The sequence below is a fragment of the Schistocerca nitens genome, chromosome 2, assembly GCF_023898315.1.
Source record: "Schistocerca nitens isolate TAMUIC-IGC-003100 chromosome 2, iqSchNite1.1, whole genome shotgun sequence".
In the NCBI taxonomy this organism is placed as follows: Eukaryota; Metazoa; Arthropoda; class Insecta; order Orthoptera; family Acrididae; genus Schistocerca; species Schistocerca nitens.
The window spans coordinates 371,101,859-371,128,082 of NC_064615.1; the positions used below are offsets into that span (position 1 = coordinate 371,101,859).

Here is a 26,224-nt window from a genome sequence, read left to right on the forward strand (position 1 = left end):
TCCAGTCACCAACAGTCCAAAGTCAGTGGTGACGGGCCATGGTGAGACGTAAAGCTTCTTGTCTTGTAGTCATCAAGAGTACACGAGAGGGCCTTTGGCTCCAAAAGACCATGTCAATGATGTTTCACTGAATGGTTCACACACTGACACTTGTTGATTGCCCAGCATTGAAATCTGCAGCAATTTGTGGAAGGGTTGCAGTTCTGTCACATTGAATGATTCTCTTCAGTTGTTGTTGGTCCCCTTCTTGCAGGATCTTTTTCTAGCTGCAGCGTTGTTGGAGATTTGATGTTATATCAGATTCCTCATATTCACAGTATACTTGAAAAATGGTCATATCAGAAAATGCCCACTTCACTGTTATTCTGGACATGCTGTGGCCCATCACTTGTGTGCCAACTATAACACCACATTCAAATGCACTTAAATTTGATAACTTACTATTGTATCACCAATAACCAATCTAACAACTGCACCAGGCACTCATTGTCTTATATAGGCATTGCCAACCCCAGTGCTGTATTCCGCCTTTTTACATATCTTTGTATTTAAATATGCAGGCCTATATCAGTTTCTTCAGCACTTCATTGTATATTAGGTATGAGGTAGTGGGAGCCCCCACACATGCCCTCCCATAATAAAAACCACAGACAAGTTGGCACGGTTATGGTGTACCAGTCCAGATGATGAGTTAATAATGGTAGTTCTCAGTGCAATAATGACACATCATTAATAACTGATGGTAATAGACCTTGTTAGTAGTTTCTACTACACTTAATATTTCTAAATCTTGAAGGCATTAAGTATTAAAAAAATTAAAGACATCCCTTTATCATGATGGCCTTATAAAAATAGTAAACAATTTATCACATAAGTGATTATACCTGTTTTAATAATGCATCATTAAGAGTATATGCACTTTGTTGTTTTTGTGGTCTTCATTCCAAAGACTGGTTTGATGCAGCTCTCCGTGCTACTCTAACCTAAGCAACACTCTTCTATCTCTGAATAACTACCGCAACTCACATCCTTCGGAATGTGCTTACTGTGTTCATCTCTTGGTCTCCTTCTATGACTTCTACCCCCACACTACCCACCAATACTAAAGTAGTGACACCTTGATGTCTCAGAATATCTCTTACCAACCAGACCCTTCTTCCAGTAATGTTGTGCCACAAATTTCTTTTCTCTCCAAATTCTATTTAGAACTTCCTCATTAGCTATGTGATTTACCCACCTAACCTTCAGCAATCTTCTGTAGTACCACATTTCGAAAGATTCTATTCTCTTCTTGTCTAAACTATTTATTATCCATGTTTCACTTCCTCACATGGCTACACTCCATACAAATAGTTTCAGAAAAGACTTCCTGACACTTAAATCTATACTCGATGTTAACAAATTCCTCTTCTTCAGAAATGCTTTCCTAGCCATTGGCAATCTATACTTTATATCCTCTCTACTTCGACCATCATCAGTTACCATCAAGACATCCTCTGCAATCCCTCAAAGTCTGTTGCAATGTTTCTGGGGCACCCTGTATATTAAATATATATTTATATATTACACACATTTAAAAACCATATAGTAAATGTCTATCTGTATGTTTATTAGAGCATTGTGTAAAAATTTGTAATAAAGAGGACAAAAATTTTTTGAGTATTGAGTAAAAAAAAAGGATATAGATTGATCAAAAGCTTTTCCAGATTTTTAATAATGTTTCCCCTTTATATATTTCACACATATTTATATATTACATATATTAGAAAAATATGTAGCCTATGTTCATCCAAATTTATATTAGAATATCATATAAACATCTTAACTAAATGCATCAAGAACTTTCCAAGATGCACTCTATCCTGTGCAAGCTTCTTCATCACGGAGTAACTACTGCAACCCACAACCTTCTGAATGTGTTTAGTGTATTCATGCCTTGGTCTCCCTGTAGGTCTCCCAGTATCATTTTTACCCTCCGTGCTTCACTCCAATATTAAATTGATGATCCCTTGATGCTTCAGAATGTGTCTTACCAACCAGTCCTTTCTTCTAGTCGAGTTGTGCCACAAATTCCTCTTCTCCCCAGTTATATTCAGTACCTCCTCATTACTTACATGATCTGCCCATCTGATCTTTATCATTCTTCTGTAGCACCACATTTTGAAAGTGTCTATTATCTTCTTGTGTAAATTATTTATCATCCATGTTTCACTCAATACAAATACTTTCAGAAAAGACTTCCTGACACTTAAATCTACACTCGATGTTAACCAATTTATCTTCTTCAGAAACACTTTCCTTGCCATTGCCAGTTTACATTTTATGTAAATGTTTACATTTGACCATCATCAGTTATTTTGCCCCCTGAATAGTAAAACTCATTTACTACTTTAAGTGTCTCATTTCCTAATCTAATTCTCTCAGCATCACCTGATTTAATTCGATAACATTCCATTATCCTCGTTTTGCTTTTGTTGATGTTCATCTTATATCCTCCTTTCAACAAACTGTCCATTCTGCTCAGCTGCTCTTCCAGCTCCTTTGCTGTCTCTGACAGAATTACAATGTCACTGGCAAACCTCAGAGTGTTATTTTCTTCTCCCTGAACTTTAATTCCTTCTCAATTTTCTCTTTGATTTCCATTACTACTTGTTCACTGTACAGGATGAATATCAGGGATAGGCTACAAACGTGTCTCCCTCCCTTCTCAATCACTGCTTTCCTTTCATGCCCCTCAACTCTTATAACTGCCATTTGGTTTCTGTAGAAGCTGTAGATAGCCTTTCACTCCCTGTATTTTTACCCATTCTACCTTCAGAATTTCAAAGAGAGTATTCCAGTCAACATTGTCAAAAACTTTCTCTAATATACATGTGCTATAAATGTAGATTTGCCTCTCCTTAATCTATCTTCTAAGTTAAGTCGAAGGGTCAGTATTACCTCAAGTGTGCCCACATTTCTCCAAAATACAAACTGATCTCCACCAAGATCTTCTTACACTATTTTTTCCATTCTTCTATGAAGAATTTGTGTTAGTATTTTACAACCATGACATATTAAACTGATAGTTTATATTCACACGTGTCAGCACCTGCTTTTACTGAAATTGGAATTACTCCATTCTTCTTGAAGTCTGAGGGTATCTCATATATCTTGCACACCAGATGGGAGAGTTCTGTCATGGCTGGCTCTTTCAAAGCTATCAGAAGATGTGATAGAATACCATGTACTCCCAGTGCTTTGTCTCAACTTAGGTCTTTATTCTTCTCACAGTATCATGTCTCCCATCTCCTCTTCACTTACATCCACTTCCATTTCTACAATACGCCGGCAAGTTCATTTCGCTTGTATAGGCCCCCTATATAGTCCTTCCAGCTTCTAGATTTTCATCTTTGCTTAGGACTGGTATTCCATCTGAGCTCTTGATATTAACACAGCTGCTTTTCTTTTCTCCAAAGACCTCTTTAACTTTCCTACAGGTAGTATCTATCTTTCCCCTAGCGATATAACCTTTTATGTCCTTACACTTGTCCTCTAGCCATTCCTGCTTAACCATTTTGCACTTCCTAAGAATCTCATATTTTATACATATTGAGTACAAATGTGAAGAACTGGCAATCAGGTATCCCATTTTCACAGCTTTGAATTGGTGTACAAAACTGAAGTCAGGCCAGCAGGAATCACTGTCAGATGCTTTAACTTTCACCATTGTTTTTGAGAAAACATGGGATATCTCATTAATAATTAACAGGAACTCTGCCTAAAGAATTGAAAAGAAGTAGAAATAGTAGGAACCTTAAACGACCTCCAATGGAAAACAGAAGGTCCTAAAATGGCAATGAACATGGTTCCAAAAGACTTCTACACAGACATGACATAGCAACTCTAACAGAAATATTTTTAAATGTAAAGTGGCAACACCCAGAATGTTACTGCATTCATCTTCAAGCAAAAGAAGTCAGTACTGGGAGACCTGTTGGAGGAACAATGTCCTCATAAAACCAGAATTAACAACAATAACCACAACTAACAAATTATAATATACACTCCTAGCACAAATGAAACACGTTACAATAATATCAGCATCCTTCCAACCAAACAAAACAGCCATTGATATAGTAAATAAAATAGGCCAGCTGATCACTACGAGTAAACAACATAAACCACTAATTATTGCTGGAGACTTTAATCATGGAATGGATACCATCAAACAGTGTGATTTCGGACACCGGGGCAAATTTGGACAGTATGGCTTATTTGCTCTTTGCCACTGCATAGAAGAAAAGAGTTACTTATTTTAATGTCTGTGCACCAGTTATTTTAACCACAATATCGAATTTATCACTTTCCACAACTTTTATTTTGCGTCAATTGTTTCCTAGGTGAATAATTGATGAACAGTCTCAGTGTCAAAAATCCATGCATTATCGTAAAGTGGAAACTTTCTATTGTTGCGCCAAGCGGGAAGTTATTGTAAGCGTAATTGTCGATGTGCTCAGTAGCTAACAGCATTGAGACAATTTCTGTACAAGTTTGTCCAATTTCTCGTGCAAGGTTATAAAATAATGACAGTTTTTGTAAAACTGTGTACTGTGTGGGGTGATTTTGGACAATGCCAAGAATGTGCAAGAGCAAGAGAGGTGCTACAGTATGGTGTAATTATGAACTGGAACATTTAGATAAAGCTGTTTGTGATATTCAGAGTGGTAAATTATCATACAGAAAAGCATGTGATTTGTATGGTATACCTAAATCAACCCTACAAAATAAAAAAAAATAAAAATAAAAAATGGGAGGACAGCCAGTGCTAAATAAAGAAGAAGAAGAAGAAGAAGAAGAAGAAGAAGAAGAAATGTTGAAGCAAGGTATCTTGAGGGATGCACATCGGGGATTTCCCTTCACTAAATTGGATACTAGATATTTAGTAAAAGGCTATCTTGATAAAACTGGCCTAAAAGAGAAGAAATTTCGTAATAATTTGCCAGGAGAAGAATGGGTGCATTTATTCCTGAAACGAAAGTCAGAAGATCTTTCCGTTCGCTTAAGCGAAAATATTAAACGAGCTAGTGCAGAAGTGAACAAAGAGACTGTTAAGATGTTTTTCTGAAATATCAAGGAAAAGCTGGAAAACCTCCCACCTAGCAACATGATCAACTATGATGAAACCAACATGTCAGATGATCCAGGCAAACAGCAGATAATTATGAAATGAGGGAGTGAGCATGCTGAAAAAGTGATGGACTCATCAAACTCTAGTGTCTCAATAATGATGGCAGCTAGTGCTGATGTTAAACTGCTTCCTCTGTACGTTCTTTACAAATCAGAGCATTTGTGGGACACGTGGCAAGAATGTGGACCACAAGGAACCCGTTTCAATAGGAACAAAAGTGGATGGTTTGACCTGCCAGTATTTGAAGACTGGTTCTTTACAATTGCTTTGCCTATTTGAAGAGGCAAAATGGGTGGGCCAACAGCCATGATTGGAGACAACTTATCCAGTCACGTGTCTTTATGTGTTATTGTAGAGTGTGAGTGAAACAATATTTCATTCATTCTCCTTCCCCCCAATAGCACACACCTCCTCCAACCTCTCGATGTAAGCTTTTTCAGGCCAATGAAAGCAGCATGGCGGGCTGTATTAACTGATTGGAAGAAACACACTAGTGGGATCACTTCCAAGGATGCCTTCCCATCTCTTCTGAAGCAGACACTTACTAAGATTTCAGCAAACTCCAAGGAAAACATAAAAGGTGGATTTCGCACCACGGGCCTAATCCCTTTTGATCCAGATAACATCTTATGAAAATTGCCTAATAATGAGGAGAGCCAGCAAAGCAACACAGATGCATGGTCTTTCACTTTTGAAGAAATGCTCAAAGAAAGTCGTTATACTCCAAATAAGCTTGGTAGCTCCCACTGCCGCTGCAAACTAGAGTGAAAATGACACATCACCCAATGAAGTTTAACTGCTGAAAGAAGAGGCTTTTCTTGTTGCAGAGTACAAATATAAACGTGGAAACAAGAAGCATACAAGGCAGTATGTTGGAGTGGCCACAAATGTTGGTGCTACAGAAGTAAGTGTAAGTGTTTGCAACTTAATTTAGAATGATGAGCGAGAAAAAATATTTTGACCTTTTAGTTAAATTACTTTGTTTACTTCTGTCTGTTTCTAATATTTTAGTTAAGAACTGTAAATTTTTATTTAAATTCTTGCGAAATAAAAACTTATCTATAATATATAAAATTCATTATATCATTCCATATCACTTATTCGTAACAAAGGGCAACCTTAAAATGTGTAAAATGTTACCAAATTCAAATAAAAAGCATGTAGAATTTTTAAGAAAAGGCAGTAACTGTCCGAATTTGCCTTCTATATACTGTACTTTGGACAAATATTTAAAAAACACATGTAACCGAAATCACCCCAATCCATGTGGTGACTTCAGACACTTTATTTAACTGCCTCAGATAAATATACCTACACATACACTTTCTGGTTCATGGATATTTTATTTGTTCCACATATACCCTACCACATCCATAACAATCAATTTAATCTAACAATATATACGAAACTTACAATCAAAATAACAACAAAACCATCTGTAATCACCCTGTTTGACGGTACACAAAATTACACTGAAGAACCAAAGAAAGTGGTATAGGCATGCATATTAAAATACAGACACATGGAAACAGGCAGAATACAGCACTGTGGTCAGCAACATATATATAAGGCAGCAAGTTCCTGATGCAATTGTTAGATGGGTTACTGCTGCTACAATGGCAGGTTATCAAGATTTTAGTGAGTTTGAATGTGGTGTTATAGTCGGCTTGCAAATGATGGGGCACAGTATCCCCGAGTTAATGATGAAATGGGGATTTTCCTGTAAGACCATTTCACAAGTGTACCATGAATATCAGGAATCTGGTAAAACATCAAATCTCCAACAATGCTGCGGTTGGAAAAAGATCCTGCAGGAATGGGACCAACAATGACTGAAGAGAATCATTCAATGTGACAGAACTGCAACCCTTCCACAAATTGCTGCAGATTTCAATGATAGGCAATGAACAAGTGTCAGTGTGTGAACCACTCAGTGAAACATCATTGACATGAGCTTTTGGAGCCAAAGGCCCACTCATATACTCTTGATGGAAACAAGTCACAAAGTTCTATGTCTCACCATGGCCCATCAACACTGACATTGGACAATTTATGTGTGGAAACAGGTTGCCTGGTCAGATGAATCTTATTTCAAATTGTATAAGGTAGATGGATGTGTATAGTTATGGAGACAACCTCAACCTCATGAATCTATGGGCCCTGCATGTCGGGAGGGGACTGTTCAAGCTGATGGTGGCTCTGCAATGCTGAGGGGCATGTGCATTTGGAGTGATATGGAACCCCTGATACGTCTAGATTATGACTCTGACAGGTGACACATACATAAGCATCCTGTCTGATCACCTGCATCCATTCATGTCTATTGTGCATTCTGACGGACTTGGGCAACTCCATCAGGACAATGCGACACCCCACACATCCCGAATTGCTACGGAGTGGCCCCAGGAACACTCTTCTGATCTTAAACACTTCCGCTGGCCACCAAACGCCCCAGAAACAACATTATTGAGCATATCTGAGATGCCTTTCAATGTGCTAATCCAAAGAGAGCTCCACTCTCTCATACTCTTATGGATTTATGGACAGCCCTGCAGGATTCATTGTGTCAATGCCTTCAAACGCTACTTCAGACATTAGTCGAGTCGATGCCACATTCTATTGCTGCACTTCTGCTTGCTCGCAGGGGCCCTACACGATATTTGGCACGTGTACCAGTTTCTCTGGCTCTTCAGTGTATAAGGCAAAACAATAAAGGAAAAGTTGCAAGAAGAAGATTCTACCCTATTAAACAATCCCAACATACCTACATACATTGATCAGCCAAAACATTATGACCATTGACCTACTATAGATATAAACCTGCCCGGGCAATAGCAGTGTCACCTTGTGAGGAATTACTGCTAGTCAGACACACACATTGTACATGTAGTATTACCTAGCATGCTATCAATGTGTAGAATGGGGAAGACACAATCTATCTGAGTTTGACAAAGGGCAGATTGAAATGGTCTGGAGGGTCAGCATGGAAATTTCAGAAACTGCACATCTTTTTGGATGTCTGAGGAATGCTGTGGTGAATGTCTTCAACACGTGGCAAAACTAAGGTGAAACAAATGTCCAGACGATGTGGGGTTGAGCACCCACCCCTCATTACACATGTTGGACATCATAGGCTAGGAAGACTGGTAAAGCAGGACAGGTGGCGAACAGTGGCAGAACCAACATCAGACTCTAATGCTGAGCAGAGTACATGTGGGCCTAAACACACAGTGCACCGAAAATCCCTTATGATGTGCCCCCGCAACCAATGACTCATGCATGTGCCAATGTCAAAACCACAACATCAGCGATTATGACTGAAATGGGCACATGACCGTCAGAACTGAAAGTTGGTGCAGTTGCAGAGTGTTGAATAGTTTGATGAATCCTGATACCTTCTTCATCATGTCGGTGGGAGGGCAATGTCGGTGGGAGGGCAATGTCGGTGGGAGGGCACAGATCTGTCATCTTCCAGGAGAACAACTCCTTGACAGCTGTACTGCAGGATATAGACAAGCTGGTTGTGGCTTCATTATGCTCTGGAGAATATTCATATGGGCATCCATGGGTTCCAATGGAGCTCATGCAAGGCACCATAATGCCCAGGGAATATCGTACAATGGTTGCAGACCACGTAGACACCTTCATGATGATCATGTTTCCCAATGGTAGCGGCATTTCTCAACAAGGTAATTCGCCATACCACAACGTCAGGAATGTGATTGAGTGGTTTGAGGAACACAGTGGTGAGTTTCAGTTGATGTGCTGGCCCCCCAACTCAGCAGATCTGAAGCCAATTGATTCATCGAACACATCTGGGATGTGACTGAACATGGCATCAGAGCTCATTGCCCCCTCCCTGGAATTTATAGGAATTTGGTGACTTGTTTGTGCAGATGTGGTGCCAACTCCCTCCAGTGACCTACCAATGCATCATTGCTTCCACATCAAGATGCATCTCTGCTGTTATCCACACCAAAATCGGACATACCGGCAATTAGGTAGGTGGTCATAATGTTCTGGCTGATCAGTGTATACGAGGGTTGTTTTTTAAGTAAGGGCCATTCGCACTTATAGTCCCATAGTTCGCGCAGACGCCGCAACAAGCCACCGTGCCACTTGCCGGCATCCTTCCCATTCACACTGATGCAAGTTGCAGCTCTGTAGCTGATGTGTATGCATTGCTGTGCTACTTCATAATGTTCACGATTATTGAATCGCCCGCTGCATGTGAGATACGGTCAGTGATACATTTTTTGACTGCGAGAAGCCTATCAGCTGCAGAAATTCATTGTCAGTTAACAGAAGTTTATGGCTTGAAAGAAATGAGTGAAGGTAAAGTGCGTCAATGGGTTAGAGAGTTTAAAAATGGCCATCAAAACGTCCATGACGAAGAACGCTCAGGCCGGCCCTCTGTGATCACTGATGATTTGGTGGCTGCAGTCGAAACAAAGATTCGTGACGACAGAAGATTCACATTTTCCACTCTTTCTTTGGAATTTCCACAAGTTTCAAGATTGATTTTGTACAAAATTGTGTCTGAAAACCTAAACTTTAAGAAACTGTGTTCTCGGTGGGTACCCAGACTCCTCACAGAGGACCACAAAGGGAAGAGATTTGCCACTTCATTGGACTTTTTGATTCATTACGAGGAAGAAGGGGATGACATGTTGAGTCAATTTGTCACTGGAGATGAAACATGGGTATCCCATATCACTCCCGAAACAAGCGACAATCGATGGAATGGCGACACACAACCTCACCCATCAAGGTCAAAGCCAAACAGACGCTGTCAAAGCGCAAGATTATGGCAACTGTGTTCTCGGACCGGCGCGGTGTTTTGCTAGTGGACTTTATGCCACAAGGAACGACAATCAACTCAGATGCCTACTGTGCAACTCTAAAGAAGCTCTGCAGAGCAATTCAAAACAAAAGGCGCGGCATGCTGACAAAAGGATTTTTGCTCCTGCACGATAATGCTAGGCCTCACACCTCTCAAAAGACTCGGGATTTGATTGATTCTTTTGGCTGGAAAGTTTTGGACCATGCACCATACAGCCCCGACCTTGCTCCTAGCGATTTTCACCTTTTCCGGTACCTGAAACACCATCTTGGTGAACAGCGCTTCAATGACGACGATGAAGTGATAGAGGCCGTGAACTTTTGGCTGTCGGAGCAGGTGGCCGAATTCTTTGAAGAGGGAATTAAAAACTTAGTTGTATGGTATGACAAGTGCTTAAATAAACAAGGCAACTATGTAGAAAAATAGGTAAAAGTGTGTAGAATCAGAAAATAAAAGTTTTTTTACAAAAGTATTTGTATCTTTTTTTAAAAATAAAAACGGCCCTTACTTATAAAACAACCCTCGTATTTCCAATGACAGCAAAAGCACAATAGACATCACACTCATAAGAAACCAACCAGAGGCAATATAACATCTCTCTGGACTGCAAAGCACAGAAAACTTCAGAAACATATCCCTCTGTAAATATGTATCCAAGGAGAACAATAGAAAGCACAAGAAAAGGAGGAACAAACACTTTTGAGAGCAATAGACATCGAGAAAGTGGAAGCAAAATCAGACAATATAAAACTAACTGAAATGCTAACAGACAACACGCAACTAGAGGAAGCAACAAGCATAAGCAAAACTCCTAAACAAGGTACCAATCACAGGAATACACTTGTACTCTATTCTATACTTGTACTCTATACTACACTTAATGTTATACTACTAGTGTGATGTGAGCAGGCAGCAGTCAGTTTTGTGCTTATGATGCTGTGTTCAACTACGTAAGTTTTTGAGCATTCTTCTGCTACAGTTTTTTATAGTCAAGAGTTACCAACTACAGGAAATATTTTGATGTTTTTTTTATTGACTGTGCAGTCATTAAATGATCTTAATATTAATCTGCTTTAATATCATTAGTTACCAGTAGATAATTACTTATTCACAGATCACAACATATTTTAGTTGCATAAATGTATCTGTTTGCAGGACACTTAACATGACTGATTTGTATATATAGATGACTATATATAATACTGACAAATATTAATATCAGCAGTGAGTGGGACAGAACCTTACCACGAATGCTCCTGCAGTTTACTAATAACACATTAATATTTTCTCTTTGTGATCTGCAGCAATGAAAGTTATTCTCTCAGACTAATTTACCTTATCTTCCTCTCATTAGAGAAAAAACTAAAAATAAATTCTTTGGAGAGGCTCTAATTTAAAAATAAAGTGCATGTCTCACATCCTCTGTTAACTGAGTAGTTGTTATCTTTGTATAGTGCACACCTGATCTATTGAGAGAAGCTCTACATTTCTGAAACCAATAATAAAGGTTGAGAGATTTGCATTCACGTTCAACATAGAATCAACTTATCCTATAGTTCAGATTTTCCTCCTGGCTCCAAGCCAGAGGACTGTGATAAATTCTGCATACATTGCTGCAAATAGTGAACCATGCTTCCATTGAAAGGATAAGGCTAGCTTCCTTCACCAATTACGTCAATCATTTAAAAGAATCTTGGATGGCACCAGAACCCAGGGGGCAAGGGTCATTTATTCTGGCATGAGCTACAGCTTTTCAGCAAGTTGCACATACTGTGTTCAATCATTACCAGAAGAATACCCTCTACATCTTAGGTGAGACCTTTTGACAACTATACCAAATGCACTTTCATCTAATTTCTTGATCACATTGTTATTTGCCTGAGTGGCTCCATTACCTGCCTTATGTTGGAGCTCCCAACGACCAACATACACTTTCTCTATGGTTGTCTGGACTTGACAGGAAAATCAGCCACTGGTCCAACAGACAAGATGTCCCATACTGGCTCTCATCTGTTATCAACAATGGACAGTACCTCACTCATGTTACTAAGGTATACAAAATGAACTGCATAGCAAGTTCCCACATTCACCTTCCACCTAGAGATATGCAAACCTACTGCTGTCTGTTACTCACCCTCTAGTGATAACAAATCAATCAGTTGTTCTACACTGGAAAACACAACAACAGAGTTTCCAGGAGATTCCAGAGATACCATGATAATAACAGCTTTTACCACAGGAACCCCAGTTTTGTTGCAGCAAGACTGAAGCATTTTGACGATGCCCAACATAACTTCTGACTGTTTCACAAGAGTGACAGTTCACATTATGTCTGCATTACACACTTTATCCATTTCCTACTATGTATAACTATATAAAATCACTAAGAAAAAAACATTATAACCAAAGCAGTCAAATACTAGGATACACATACTGTAACTAGTGTCCAAATTACCCAACTGTGGTGCTGTAGGATAGGCTGACTCAACCTATGCTACTAACATTAAGATACATATAAAATATAAACAAGAAAAATAAAAACCAGAACTAAAATCTACACTAAAAAGTCACTTCATGCAACATAAATGGTCAAAAAATATGCAAACTCTGAAGTCAAAATTAATAACACTGCCGATAACAGAAAAATAAAAGTTACTTTTCACTTCATATCAGAAGATAGCAAGAAAAATACTAAACTAAATGACATATGCAAATTATGTACAGTTGTGCTGCTGCTGGAGATTTTTCTATACAAGGTGCCACCAGGCCCATGGGATAAAGTTTTATTATTTGAATTTTACAAAGAGGCCACATGTTTTATCTGTCATTTCTCTATGATGTAAAAACAACTGATCAGTTCATGCACAGCAGGCCAAATCTCCATCAGCAAAGTCACTTTGCCAATCAAATCACCCCACAGGATCACCTGACTTGTGAATCCGAGGGCTTTCTGTGCCATGGCTGCAAAATGATTCTGTTTCTGTTCTGGGTTACTGCCAGATTATCTGCTAAATGGCTTACTCTTCTTTAGCTTTACATTTCACTTCTCCTCTGAGATTAGGCTGGGGCTATTGGAGCTAATTTCTCTCAACCCCTGGCAATCCTCACCATGTAATTACCTTGAGCAAATAAACAGGCACAGTTTCTTTTTATGAAAATGAGTACTGTATATTAATCATAAATCAACATTACTTTACAGTCCTGACTCTACCACCAACAAGGTGTACAACTGGCATCAGAATTAGGATGCTGAATTTGCCATGTTTTCAGCATTGAAAGGCTGTATAAAAATTACTAAGCCATGAGCAGATGCATGAAACCATTTTATGGAGCTGTCTGCCTCTGTGCTGTGGATCAGGCTCCCCACCACAATCTGCCCAGCCCTGCTTCAACTGTGTGAGACCATCCGATGTCACCTGCCACCTTTGCACAGCACCAAGTCTAAGTACGGTGACCTCTTGCCACCATGATGCCAGGCACTGCCATCTGCTTGCTGCCCAATGTTACCACATCATTCATCAGTGATTAAATCTTATGTCACGAGCTTCACTTTTAGGTAAAAGACACCCCAACAGAGATGTCACTGAGAGCTGCTGCAAAGCCTTAGCAAATGCAAATTCTTCACCACTTTAGATATGTGATCCGGCTGCCATTAAATACCAAAAAGTCGGGAAAAGACAGCCTGTGTTGTGCCCTCACAGCATTATGAATACTTATGGATGCTCTTTGGCCTCTGAAACACCTCTGCCACATTTCAACATTTTGATGATTTACAGTGTATAAAACTGACTATACCAGGATGACACAAACGTCTTTTCAATTATTATAAGGCAGCATGCAGTATGATTGAGAAACATGATAATTTATGATGATGATGCTATTTTAAATTTTAAATTAGAAAAGTGCAGTTTTGCAAAATCAAAAGTGCACTATCAGGGTCATGTAATTTTGGCAGTTAGTGTAGGTCCAGATCTGGGGTTAATGGACATAGTGGATCATTTTCTAACATCAAGGAATGTTGAAGGATCACAGTCATTTCTCAGGTTAACAAATTACCATTGTTATGTCATGGAGAACTATATAGCCACCATGAAAGCTGTCACAAAATTAGTCAAGTAGGGAACTCCTTTTGTCTAGACAGCAGACTGTGAGTGCAATGTTAAAACTGAAAACAATTATTACAAGTTCACCTGTCTTGCACGATATGGATTTTGCACTACCTTTTATCTTGTCATGTGATGCTAGCAACATTGCTGTCAGCTGCATTTTGAGTCATATACAAGAAAAGAAGGAAAAACCAATTGATTACACACAATGTCTGCTGAGTCAAGGTGAACAAAACTATAGCATCACAGAAAAGTCCTGAGGTGCTAACTGTAGTCACCAAACAGTGCTGTAACAGTTGTACTCACCTTTTGGATTGTTAAGTAAAAATAAAATATTGTTACCCCCAGACTTAAGGCCCCACTGAGGTTGTCAGATTCACCCATGAGAGAGGAGAGGAGGTATACAAGGTCCCCAGGCTCCAGAAGTGAGAAATTTTTGTTATTTGACTTTATAAAGAGGTCACTTTTTCATCTATCACCTCTCTGCTGATGGGATGACAATTGACCAGTTCACACCAGAGCAGGCAGAATCATCATCAGGAAAGCTGCCTTGTCAATCAAATCATGCGGCATGATCACTAACTTCTGAGACTGAGGGCTTTCAGAACCATTGCTGCAAAAGATGTCTCTCTTCTGTTCTGAGTCATTATCAGAGCAGAAGCTAAATGTCTTAGTCTTCTTTACCTTTGCATTTCCCTTCTCCTACGAGCTGTGTCTGGGGCTACTGGAGCTACCTTTTTTCATCCCCCTGGCAATCCTCACCATCTAGTGCCTGATATATAAGGAGGGTTCAAATGAAAAGGTACAACGTGTCATAATGATCTAATTGGTTGAAATTTGCACATGCTGGTTTGGGATAATGTGTTGAGACATCTAGAAACACAAATGTAGTGTAAGGAGTGGTTGTGTGTTCCATACATTTGACACAGCAGTGCATGTGATGCCATTGTGGAGTTCACATTGCAAAATTTCAATGATTGAGGAGTAGCAAGGTGTTTTCAGATTTCTGATGGCAGTAGTGGTTAAACTGACCAACATTCCTCACTGGATGGTAGTTGTTTTTTGGAGGAGAAAGTGCAGTGCCCATTTTCGTGAAGGCCAGGAGTGTTTTCAGTGATGACCTGAGACCAGGCCAGGCAGACAAAACAATCATAGCCAATCTCATTAACAAGGTGAACAACCTGGTAAGAAGTGATCGGCTTGTCACAATGCAAATGTTGGCAGTAATGGTGGGGCAATTGTAAACAATTGCACATGATAGTCTGAGTTACCAGGTGTGCATGCAGTGTGTTTTGAAGCTCAGCGAGCCACAGAAGGAATAGCATATGGGGTGAGCACAGCAATATGTGTTGTTTGAGACAAAGTGCGAGAGCATGCAATGGAAGCTTGCGTCGTAACCTCCCGCTAAAAAATTCAAAACTGTGCCCTCAGCAGGTAAGGTGATGCTTACCATCTTTCTGACATCCAAGGCCCAGTATTAATTGAAGTCCTCAAGCACAGAAAAACCATTATCAGTGACATGTAGTATGAGACACTCTGTGGCGTACACAAATGCATCAAGAGCAAACTGCCTGGGCTGCTCACGGAGGGAGTAATTCTGCTCCATGACAACATGCATCCACACATCTCCACGGTCACACAAAGTGTAATGGCCAAGTTCTAATGGAAACAGTTTGAGCATCCACCCTAAAGCCCAGCAATTTCTATGTGTTTGGTCCTCTAAAAAGACATCTCAAAGGAAAACAGTTCAACTCAGACAGTGAACAGAAAGAGACAGTGGAGGACTGGTTCCTGTCACAGCCACAGGAATTCAAGGAAAAGGGAATCCTATGGCTTGTGAAACAGGGAGATAGCTGTGCTTGCCGCTGGTGATTACTTTTGAATAAAGATTTCAATTATACCCACAGTGTTGTTTCATATTTTTTCTTTTGAACAACTCACATATTTTCTAGCTTCTACAAATTTGGTACATAAGAATTCTGAACCCATGAATTCATTTTCAGTTTTGTCTTCCACTCTTAAAAAAACTACATCTCAAAAGGTGCACACATATCATTGAAATATTGGACCAATTCTTCAAATAATACGTTTGGTAATTCTGTTGTCTCACTAGCAAACACATTCAGTGTTGAAAAGGATTCTAGTTCTCAAAAAAGAAAAAAAGAAAAAAAAGAAAACGTTAATCATGTTACAAATTTATTTTCTGGTAATGTTAGTTGAGAGTGACATGGGCACACATTGTTACTAATTCACACAAAAGCAAGTCTTTTTTGAGTGAATGTTCCTATAGATATTGTACAATTATCAGCAAAATGACCAGTCCAGCAACATCAGTCGACCCATCCATTTACAAGACAAATCTGTTGTGTTGAAGGTGACCAACTAGTTCTTGCCTGATATTGTCCACAAGATCGTTAATTCAATGTGAAAGTGTGATTTTAAATCAGCACTACAGAAAGATGCTTTACAGACTTTTCTATGAACATATATTGTTTTATGTCTATCCTACATGGTTTTATTAATTTCTCAGTGAGAGTGTGTATTTCATTGGCTTGTGAAGTGCAGTAGTTGATTGAATGCCTCCACAGTTTTTTTCATCAACTGTTTGGGTTGCATACTTCACAGATTTTTACTTCTAGATAGTGAAATGAAAATGCCTTCAATGTGGTTCCAGGTTCAAACTGTTTGTGGATGAGAGAGAGGTAGAGAAAGCATTGTGGGAAGTTCGCAGTGTGTGTAGATGAGACAGTGTGTGTGTGTGTGTGTGTGTGTGTCAGAGAGAGAGAGAGAGAGAGAGAGAGAGCAGTCAGCACGGATGCTACATCCATGTCTAGTGACAAGTATTGAGTCACCACGTGCCTACCGGTACTTATAGTTAAATTCTTTTATTTGCAGTTTCTGATCGCAACATTGTTGTATATTTATTATGCTGCTTGTTGCCTCATTTTTCACTATTATGCACTGAGAGAAAAAATAACTTTTACAAAACTGACACTGATATGATATTTATGAACTGTTTTTCCTAATGTGTGGCAAAACATGATGTGCTTTGTTCTTTAGGATGATATTATTATGGTAGAGCCTTCACAGAAGCCTTGCAGAGCCACAGAGCACACTTTTGAGTATCATTGCACTAGAAAATTCAACCTCATCACATTTCATTCATCTCTAAGGTGGTATTTCTGTGAAACTTGGAGTTGAATTGAATGATTAATGCCTATGATCAGCAGATTACAATCCTCAAGCCCTAATGCTGCATGAGGATTTAACCTGTATGAATATTAATGGATATTTTTGCGATCAGTAAAAGTTGTATCCAGTAAATGCACTACATATTAAACAGTTGGATAATATACAGCACAGTTAATGGATATCACCCTGAATAAAAGTAAATAATCTAACTTAGTAAGATATCTTGTTTTCTATGGAACTGTTCATTCAAAATGCCATCTTCAATGTGAATGCTGATTTGTCCTCCATATACCCAGTCTTCACTTGCCCTTGTAAATGTTTTGCGTATGTTTCTTGGAAACTATTGAAAATCTGTTCAGAACTTTTCCAGTGATCATTTACTATTTCCAACACATGGTAGATAGCAATAAATTAAATTTCACACACATATGCAGGTTTCTTATGCTCTTACACATATAGAAAATTTTGTATACAATTTGTATGATTAATTTATACTACAAAAGACTGATTTCATGCTTGCCATATGCCCTTCCACAGCCACAAATAGTTTAAGTACTGCTTCCTAGAAACTCCATTAACATGAGCTATTTCAAGAATGTGAAGCAAATAATATGTCGCCTTACCTTTATGTGTGTCATACCACGTTCCTCACTGTGATAACCTCCCAATATATCCAGGAGACACTTTGTGGCTTCTGAGATGTGTATTCTGAAAGCTTCTCCTGTTGACTCCATTCGAGAAGCTGTATTTACTGTGTCTCCAAACAGACAATACCGAGGCATTTTTAAACCAACAACTCCTGCTACACAATGCCCTGTAGGAATTATTATGTTATCTTACTGTATGTGCAAACGATTGTTGTTCAACAACAATGAAAATTTCTCAACTGAATAATATGTAAAATAAAGGAAAGGTAACCACTCACCTATAGATGACTGATGTGTGGTGCATAGAAACACACAACAGTGAACAGTATTTACACCAGCTTTCAAGCTCTTGCTCTTTCACTAGTAAAAGTACACACATTCACAAAACCACATAGACACCCAAAGGCACACGCGGCGGCAACAGCGAGATTGACTGTTGATTATTGATTAGTGAGAGCAGTTGCCCGACCACACGGACATGAGGAGGGGTAGGTAGTACATGATCTGGATGGAGAAAGAGCAGCATGGACATAGGAAGAAAGGGAAAAGGTAGTAAGGTGAGGCAATGGCAAACAGGTTAGTGGAGGCTTAGGCTACAGAAATTACAAGAGTGCAGGATATGCTGGAGAGACAATTCCCAACTGCATAGTTCCAAGAAACTTGTGCTGGAAGGGAGTAACTGGATGACTCACATAGTAAAGCAGCTGTTGAAGTCATTTGTGTTGTGGTGTGAAGCATGTTCAATAACTGAATGGTCAAGTGTGGGGTTTGCCACAGTTTGGCCATTCACACAATTTGTTATTTTAATGCCCATGTCAAATGCTTCATAATAACTGCAGCGAAGTGTAGCATGTCATATTAAGCTATGCTGCAATTGCTGCTCAGCATTCCATGTGGGCATTACAAGTAACTATCTTTCACACATGTCCCTGCCTTTGATAGAGAAGACAATGCCTGTGACTGGACTGTGGGAGGAGGTGGTGGTTGGATGTATGGAACAGGTCTTGCAACTAAGTTGACAACAAGGGAATGACCCATGGGGTGCAGGTATAGGAGGAGGATTGGAAGAGGGACGGAGAAGGATATTCTGTAGGTTGTTTGGGTGGCAGAATGCTACTCTGACTGATGTGGGTATGATTTTAGGTAGGATGTCTCAAGGCATTACAACAAATAATCAGAGGCCTGGTGATGGATTTGACTGAGCTTTTCAAGCCAGCATAATACTGGGTTATCAGAGGAGTACTGGTCAGTGACTGGTTAACAGGTTTACTGGTGTCAGAGAAGGAAGGTGGCACAGGAGATCTGTTTATGGATTAATTGGATAGGATACCATCTGCCAATAAAGGTTTTGGTAAGGGTGTCAGTATAGTTCGGCAATTCCTACTTTGCACTGTAGATGCAACATCCATGGATGGCGAGGCTGTAGGAAGAGACTTTTTTGGCATGGAATGGGTCACAGCTGTCAAAGTTGAGGTGCTGTTGGTAGTTGATGCACTCAGTATGAAGAAATGTATTTGGAGCCATCTGAGAGGTGGAAAGCAACATCTAGGAAGGTGGTTTTTGAGTTGAGTAAGATCAGTTGAAGGAGATTTGCGAGTGGGTGTTGAGGTTATGAAGAAAGAGCAAAGGTTGTCTGAGTCCAAATCATGAAAATGTCATCAATGAATCTGAAACAGATGAGGAGTTTTAGGTGGTTGATTGGATAGGAAGAGTTTCACCAGATGGCTCATATAAAAGTTGGAACTGGATGATGCCCTATGAGTACCCATGGCACTACCATAGATTATTTTATAAATCTAGCCTTCAAAAGTGAAATAATTGTGGGTCAGGATGTGGTTAGCTATGATGGTTACAGGAGGACTTTGGGAAAGGAAGCATTTCATGGCCAGACCAGCAGTGAGGAATTCCAGAAACATAGTCAGGAGATGACTGGGTGAATAGGTAGGATGATAATGGTTGCAGAGAGCTTGGAACTGTTTTAGAAAAGGTTCTCTGTGGGGGTTTTGGTTGGCTGTTGTCTGCAGCATATGTGGCAAAGAAGTGTTTCCTCTATAGAATACAAGTAAAGGAAACAAGGTTCTTTACAAGTCCAGCATGGTTGAACTTAGGTTGTGGGCTAAATGTGAGACCTTTTGTACCTTTAGTAACTGCTGAGACTTCTGCAGGAGTCAGAGAGTCAGCAGAAAGGTTGATGACAGTATGGGATGTGCATTCTGGAGCAGTGTATTTTATGGAGTTTGGAGGAAGTTTTTGGATATGTGAAAAGTGTAAAAAGTGAGCAAGGCATGTTCAGGAAAACCAGGACAGGTTAACGTAGGTGTCAGAGAAGAGTGGTACACTCTGTCTTGTCTATAGGTAAACCCATGCATGCACAGGACAGGACTAGCTGGGTCAATTTCCTCAGATGGTGCTGGGAATGCTGTTTCAACCACTGAAGGGCAAGAGTTCTCATTGCAGTGATTTCATTCAGGAAGTTGTGGTCAAAGAATAAAAGGATTTTATGAAAAGAGTAGAGACTTTCAAGTATGGTTTGTGCTCAGATTGTATGATTATGAAGGACCAGGTTGTTGCAGGTGAGTACTGATGGAACTGGAAAAGGTGAAGATTCTTGCATTAGGACAGAGGTTCTGGTGACAGCCCAAAGACAACAATTTTAATTGTAAGCCCATTAGGTGGGATACCACATTTCCTATTGCATGTTCCTATGTGCCAAACATCAGTTAGCTATAAGTGAGTGATTGTTGTTCAGGTGTATGACACTATTAATGTTAATTTAAGTTTCAATGTATCACATTTCAGACATGACAAAAGTCATAACAAACAATATCCTGAATTCGCCATTGTTTGGAAGTCATGTTGTTGTTGTTGTTGTTGTTGTTGTTGTGGTCTTCAGTCCTGAGACTGGTTTGATGCAGCTCTCCATGCTACTCTATCCTGTGCAAACTTCTTCATCTCCCAGTACGTACTGCAGCCTACATCCTGCTGAATCTGCTTGGTGTATTCATCTCTTGGTCTCCCTCTACGATTTTAACCTCCACACTGCCCTCCAATACTAAATTGGTGCTCCCTTGATGCCTCAGAACATGTCCTACCAAGCGATCCCTCCTTCTAGTCAAGTTATGCCACAAACTCATCTTCTCCCCAATCCTATTGAATACCTCCTCATTAGTTATGTGATCTACCCATCTAATCTTCAGCATTCTTCTGTAGCACCACATTTTGAAAGCTTCTATTCTCTTCTAGTCCAAACTATATATCGTCCGTGTTTCACTTCCATACATGGCTACACTCCATACAAATACTTTCAGAAACGACTTCCTGACACTTAAATATATACTCGATGTTAACAAATTTTTCTTCTTCAGAAATGTTTTCCTTGCCATTGCCAGTCTACATTTTATATCCTCTCTACTTCGACCATCACCAGTTATTTTGCTCCCCAAATAGCAAAACAACTTTACTACTTTAAGTGTTATAACCTTTAATCACCAATAATAGCGTGGATATTGAAACATACTCACTTAGAAACAATAGCTGGTTACATGATAACAACTCAGTATCTCTCATTCAACTGCCGTGCCGTGACATGCGGGCGACGCCGTTTGTAGCTAGGTGGCGCTCCCGTGCTCAGCCGAGTTGCGGAGCGCCTCTATTGCCGTTTGTGCGTACTGTCATGGCAGCATTGTTAAATGTCGTGGCACTGTCACAACACTTTTCCCCCCTTGAAAAAAAAAAAAAAAACACTCACTTCCTTGGAGACATGGACAGTGCGGAGACATCCATGGCCTCTTGTGAGGCCCCGAGAAGATCCCACAGAGAGACACGAGAGTATGGTCGAAAATGTCCAGGACGGAAGCTCGCGTGTGGAATGTGCCTCCTGGACAAGATGATGGGTGAAAATTCTGGAGCAGCATCCATAGGTGTCATGGACCTGGGGGTGTGCTCCAGCGAGATGGGTCCCGGAGAAGGCGGCGTCGCGACTGGGGCCGGTTCCGGCGTACTCGGAAGCGGTAGCGACGTCAACTGCATCAGCATGTACGGTAGATCGGCAGCAGCGACAGGAATGGCTTCTCAGGCTGGTGGAGGTGAAGGAAGGGGCGGTGGCACCGGCGTGGCCACCACTCGTGGGTGCATCTGGTCATAATGGCGAACTACCATGCCCGCGTCTGTACGTATTTCACAAAGCCTGCGGCCACGAAGAGCCTTGACCACCCCTGGAATCCATTTAGGGCGAGATCCATACCCTCGTGCCCACACGTCGGCGCCCGCCGAGTATTTTCCCGCACTAGGGGACACAGCACAAGGCCTGACAGGGTGAAGCAGGTGCAGTAGAGTGAGCGGTTGGCAGCCATGCAAGAGTTCAGCAGGGCTGCGATCACCCAGAGGCGTGAAGCGATAAGAACTCAGAAATTGCAGCAGAGCATCATCTGTGGAAAAATCACTAAGGAATTTTTTCATCTGGCTTTTGAAAGTGCGGACAAGGCGCTCGACCTCCCCATTCGATTGTGGATGAAAGGGCGGTGCTGTAACATGATGAATCCCTTGTCCAGTACAAAAAGCACAGAAGGCCTGCGAAGAGAACTGAGGGCCATTGTCCGTGACGATCGTGGATGGAAGACCTTCTAGCGCAAAGATTTTGGACAAAGCCAGCGTCGTCACCGCAGTGGTGGGCGACGGACATCGAACAACAAACGGAAACTTCGAGAGGTGTCAATCAACAGTAGCCAATAAGTACCGAGGAAGGGGCCGGCAAAGTCAGCGTGCACCCGTTCCCATGGCTGCGCCAGATCAGGCCACAGAGAGGGCATTGTACGAGGTGCAGCCAGTTGTTGAGCACACTGACCACACGCAGCAACCATGTGGGCGATGTCCGAATCAATACCGGGCCAATAAACATGCCGGCGGGCCAGGGACTTAGTCCGAGAAATCCCCCAATGGCCTTCATGTAACAGTTTGAGAACATCTTTGCGAAGAGAGGCTGGCACCACGACCCGTGGAGATGCGCCATCTGTGGCCAGAAGAACAACACCATCACGAACAGACAGATGAAGGCACAAGGCATGGTAGTTGCGAAGGGGATCCGATGCCCGGCCCTTGGTCCTGTCCGGCCAACCCCATTGAACAAAACCGATCACCTGACGCAGGACCAGGTCCCGCACAGTAGCCGACATGACCTGCGAACCTGTAAGTGGAAAACCCTCGACCACACGACGTTCTTCCTCATCAATGTGAAAACAGAGTTGTTCATCACGATCGAAAACCGGGTCAGGGCCCATCGGCAATCATGACAATGCGTCAGTGTTGGCGTGCTGGGGCGTGGGGCGATAGTGAATCTCATAGTGAAAACGAGACAAGTATAAGGCCCAACGTTGCAGGCAGTGAGCTGCCTTATCCGGAAGCGACGCTGATGGGCTGAACAGAGAGACCAGCAACTTGTGGTCGGTGATGAGGTGAAACTTAGAACCATACAAAAAATGCTGAACTTTTTTAGAGCATAAATGATAGCGAGCGCCTCCTTTTCGATTTGAGAGTAACGCCGTTGCGCATCGTTGAGGGTCTTGGAAGCATAGGCGATGTGTCGTTCCGACCCATCCTCATACCGATGGGCGAGAACAGCCCCTAGGCCATACTGTGACGCGTCAGTCGCCAGAACCAAGTGCTGACCCAGACGGAATGTGGAAAGACAAGGCGCCGAATGCAAATGAGCGTTCAGGTGGACAAAAGCCTGCTCACACTCGTCGGACCAACAGAAAGGGACGTTTTTTCCTAACAGCTGATGCAGAGGATGAGCTACCGCCGCCGCGGATGGAATGAATTTGTGATAATAAGCAATCTTGCCTAGAAACGCCTGAAGTTCTTTGACCTTAGATGGCCGGGGTAGAGCGCTAATGGCCGCAACATGCTGACGTAGAGGACGTATACCCTCACGGGACAAGTGGAAACCAAGATACACAATGGAGGGTTGGAAGAACTGTGACTTGTCCAGATTGCACTTCAACCCAGCCGAATGCAAAACCCGAAACAGTGAACGCAAACTGCACAGGTGCTCCTCAGTGGAGGCCCCCGTGACAACAATGTCATCCAGATAGTTGATGCAGCCGGGAACGGAAGCCGTGAGCTGTTCCAAAAACCGCTGAAAAATGGCCGGCTCGCTAGCGACGCCAAATGGTAACCGCTGGTACTGATACAACCCACAAGGAGTGTTGATGACGAGAAATTCCTTGGAAGAAGCATCCAACGGCAACTGATGGTACGACTCTGATAAGTCAAGTTTGGAAAAGAACTGGCCCCCAGCGAGCTTGGTAAATTACTCCTCAGGACGGGGAAGAGGATAAGTGTCAATGAAGCTCTGAGCATTGACGGTGGCTTTAAAATCACCACACAATTGCAGACTCCCGTTTGGTTTAGAAACCATCACGATTGGCAATGCCCATTCGTTGGAGGTAACAGGAAGGAGAATCCCTAAAGCTGTTAACCTGTCTATCTCAGCCTTGACAGGTGCACGCAACGCCACCGGAATAGGGCGTGCCCGGAAAAACTTAGGGCAAGCTGTAGGTTTAAGAGTAATGTGGGCTTCAAAATCCTTGGCACGACCCAGACCAGCAGAGAACACGGACGAAAATTCAGAACACAATCCATCCAGCTGTTGATACGGAATATCCTCAGATATGAGGTGCACATCATCATCAATGGAGAACTCGAACAACTGGAAAGCATCATAACCGAACAGGTTTTCAGTGCCCGCATGATCCACCACATAAAACGTGAGGGGCCTAACAACAGACTTGTAGGCAGTGGAAGCATCAAACTGGCCAATGATAGGAATTTTCTGTTTATTATAAGTTCTCAGATTTCGCATAACTGGAGACAAGGGAGGGGAGCCCAACTCCAAATACGTGCGAGAATTAATGAGAGTTACTGCAGAGCCAATGTCCACTTGCATGCGAATGTCTTTATCCAGAACACGAACAGTAACAAGCAACTTATTTGTTTGAGAAAGCACACAGTTAACATCCATGTCCGATGCCTCATCCTCGTTGACAGGAACTTTAGGGGACTGACACACAGAAGCAATGTGGCCTTTTTTCCTACATGAATTACACGTGGCCCAACGTTTTGGACACGCGGCCCAGTCATGCTGTACGAAACAACGTGAACAAGAAGGAAGTGTGAAACGAACCTGCTTCTGTGGTTGCTGTTTTCACTGCGAGCATTGCGGCCCAACGCGATGTTGTGTACGCGAGTGAACCGCCGCCACATCTTCGTTCTCCTGTGAAACAGGCAAATTGTCCGTGTCAAAAGTTGACTGTACAGCGCCTACATCAAACCACACATCTATTTGCGTGCCAGCAGTGTGAGACACTTCAAAGGATTGAGTGGTGCTTAGAACTTCTGACAATGATGGGTTTGGCAGTTGTAGGGCACGTTGCCGAACTTCTTAATCAGGAGCAAGCCATAGAATAGCATCCCTAACCATTGAATCAGCATAAGACTCATGATGAGTGTCCATGACAAACTGACATTTCCTACTCAGACCGTGTAGTTCCGCTGCCCAAGCCTGGTAAGATTGATGGGGCTGTTTACGACACCGGTAGAACGCCACGCGGGCAGCAACGACGTGGGTGTTTTTGCGGTAATAGTTAGACAATAAGTCACACATTTCTTGGAAGGACAGGGAGGCAGGTTCCCGCAGAGGGGCTAACTGAGATAGCAGCTGATAGATCCGTGGGGAAATCCAAGATAGAAATAACGACTTACACATAGGAGTGTTGACAACGCCGAAAGACAAGAAGTGTTGCCACAAACGCTTCTCATAATCCTCCCAGTCTTCAGCCACCTCGTCATAAGGAGGGAATGGAGGTGGAGAAGAGGAAGACAGACGATGAGTAAGCAACGTTGACAATGCCTGAATAGCAGCCGTCAGCTGTGTTTGTTGTTCAATGAGCGCTTGCATAAGCTGTTCCATGTCTGCCCCGTCACGAACACACAAATCCACAATGCAGTGAAAATATCCGACCTCGTCACCAAAAAGTGTTATAACCTTTAATCACCAATAATTGCGTGGATATTCAAACACACTCACCTAGAAACAATAGCTGGTTACATGATAACAACTCAGTATCTCTCATTCGACTGCCATGCCGTGACATGCGGCCGGTGCCATTCGTAGCTAGGTGGTGCTCCCGCGCTCAGCCGAGTTGCGGAGCACCTCTATTGCCGTTTGTGCGTACTGTCGTGGCGGCACTGTTAAATGTCGTGGCACTGT

General features: G+C 41.6%; 1 protein-coding gene across 1 annotated transcript in view; it reads right to left on the reverse strand.

Moving 5' to 3' along the window:
* Window positions 1-26,224, reverse strand: part of LOC126235028 (guanylate cyclase 32E-like) — a 434,536-nt gene that overhangs the window by 63,112 nt on the left and 345,200 nt on the right. The window contains exon 19 of the mRNA XM_049943763.1: window positions 17,935-18,125. Within this exon, the coding sequence (XP_049799720.1) occupies window positions 17,935-18,125 (191 nt within the window). The remainder of the gene's footprint in view (window positions 1-17,934; window positions 18,126-26,224) is intronic.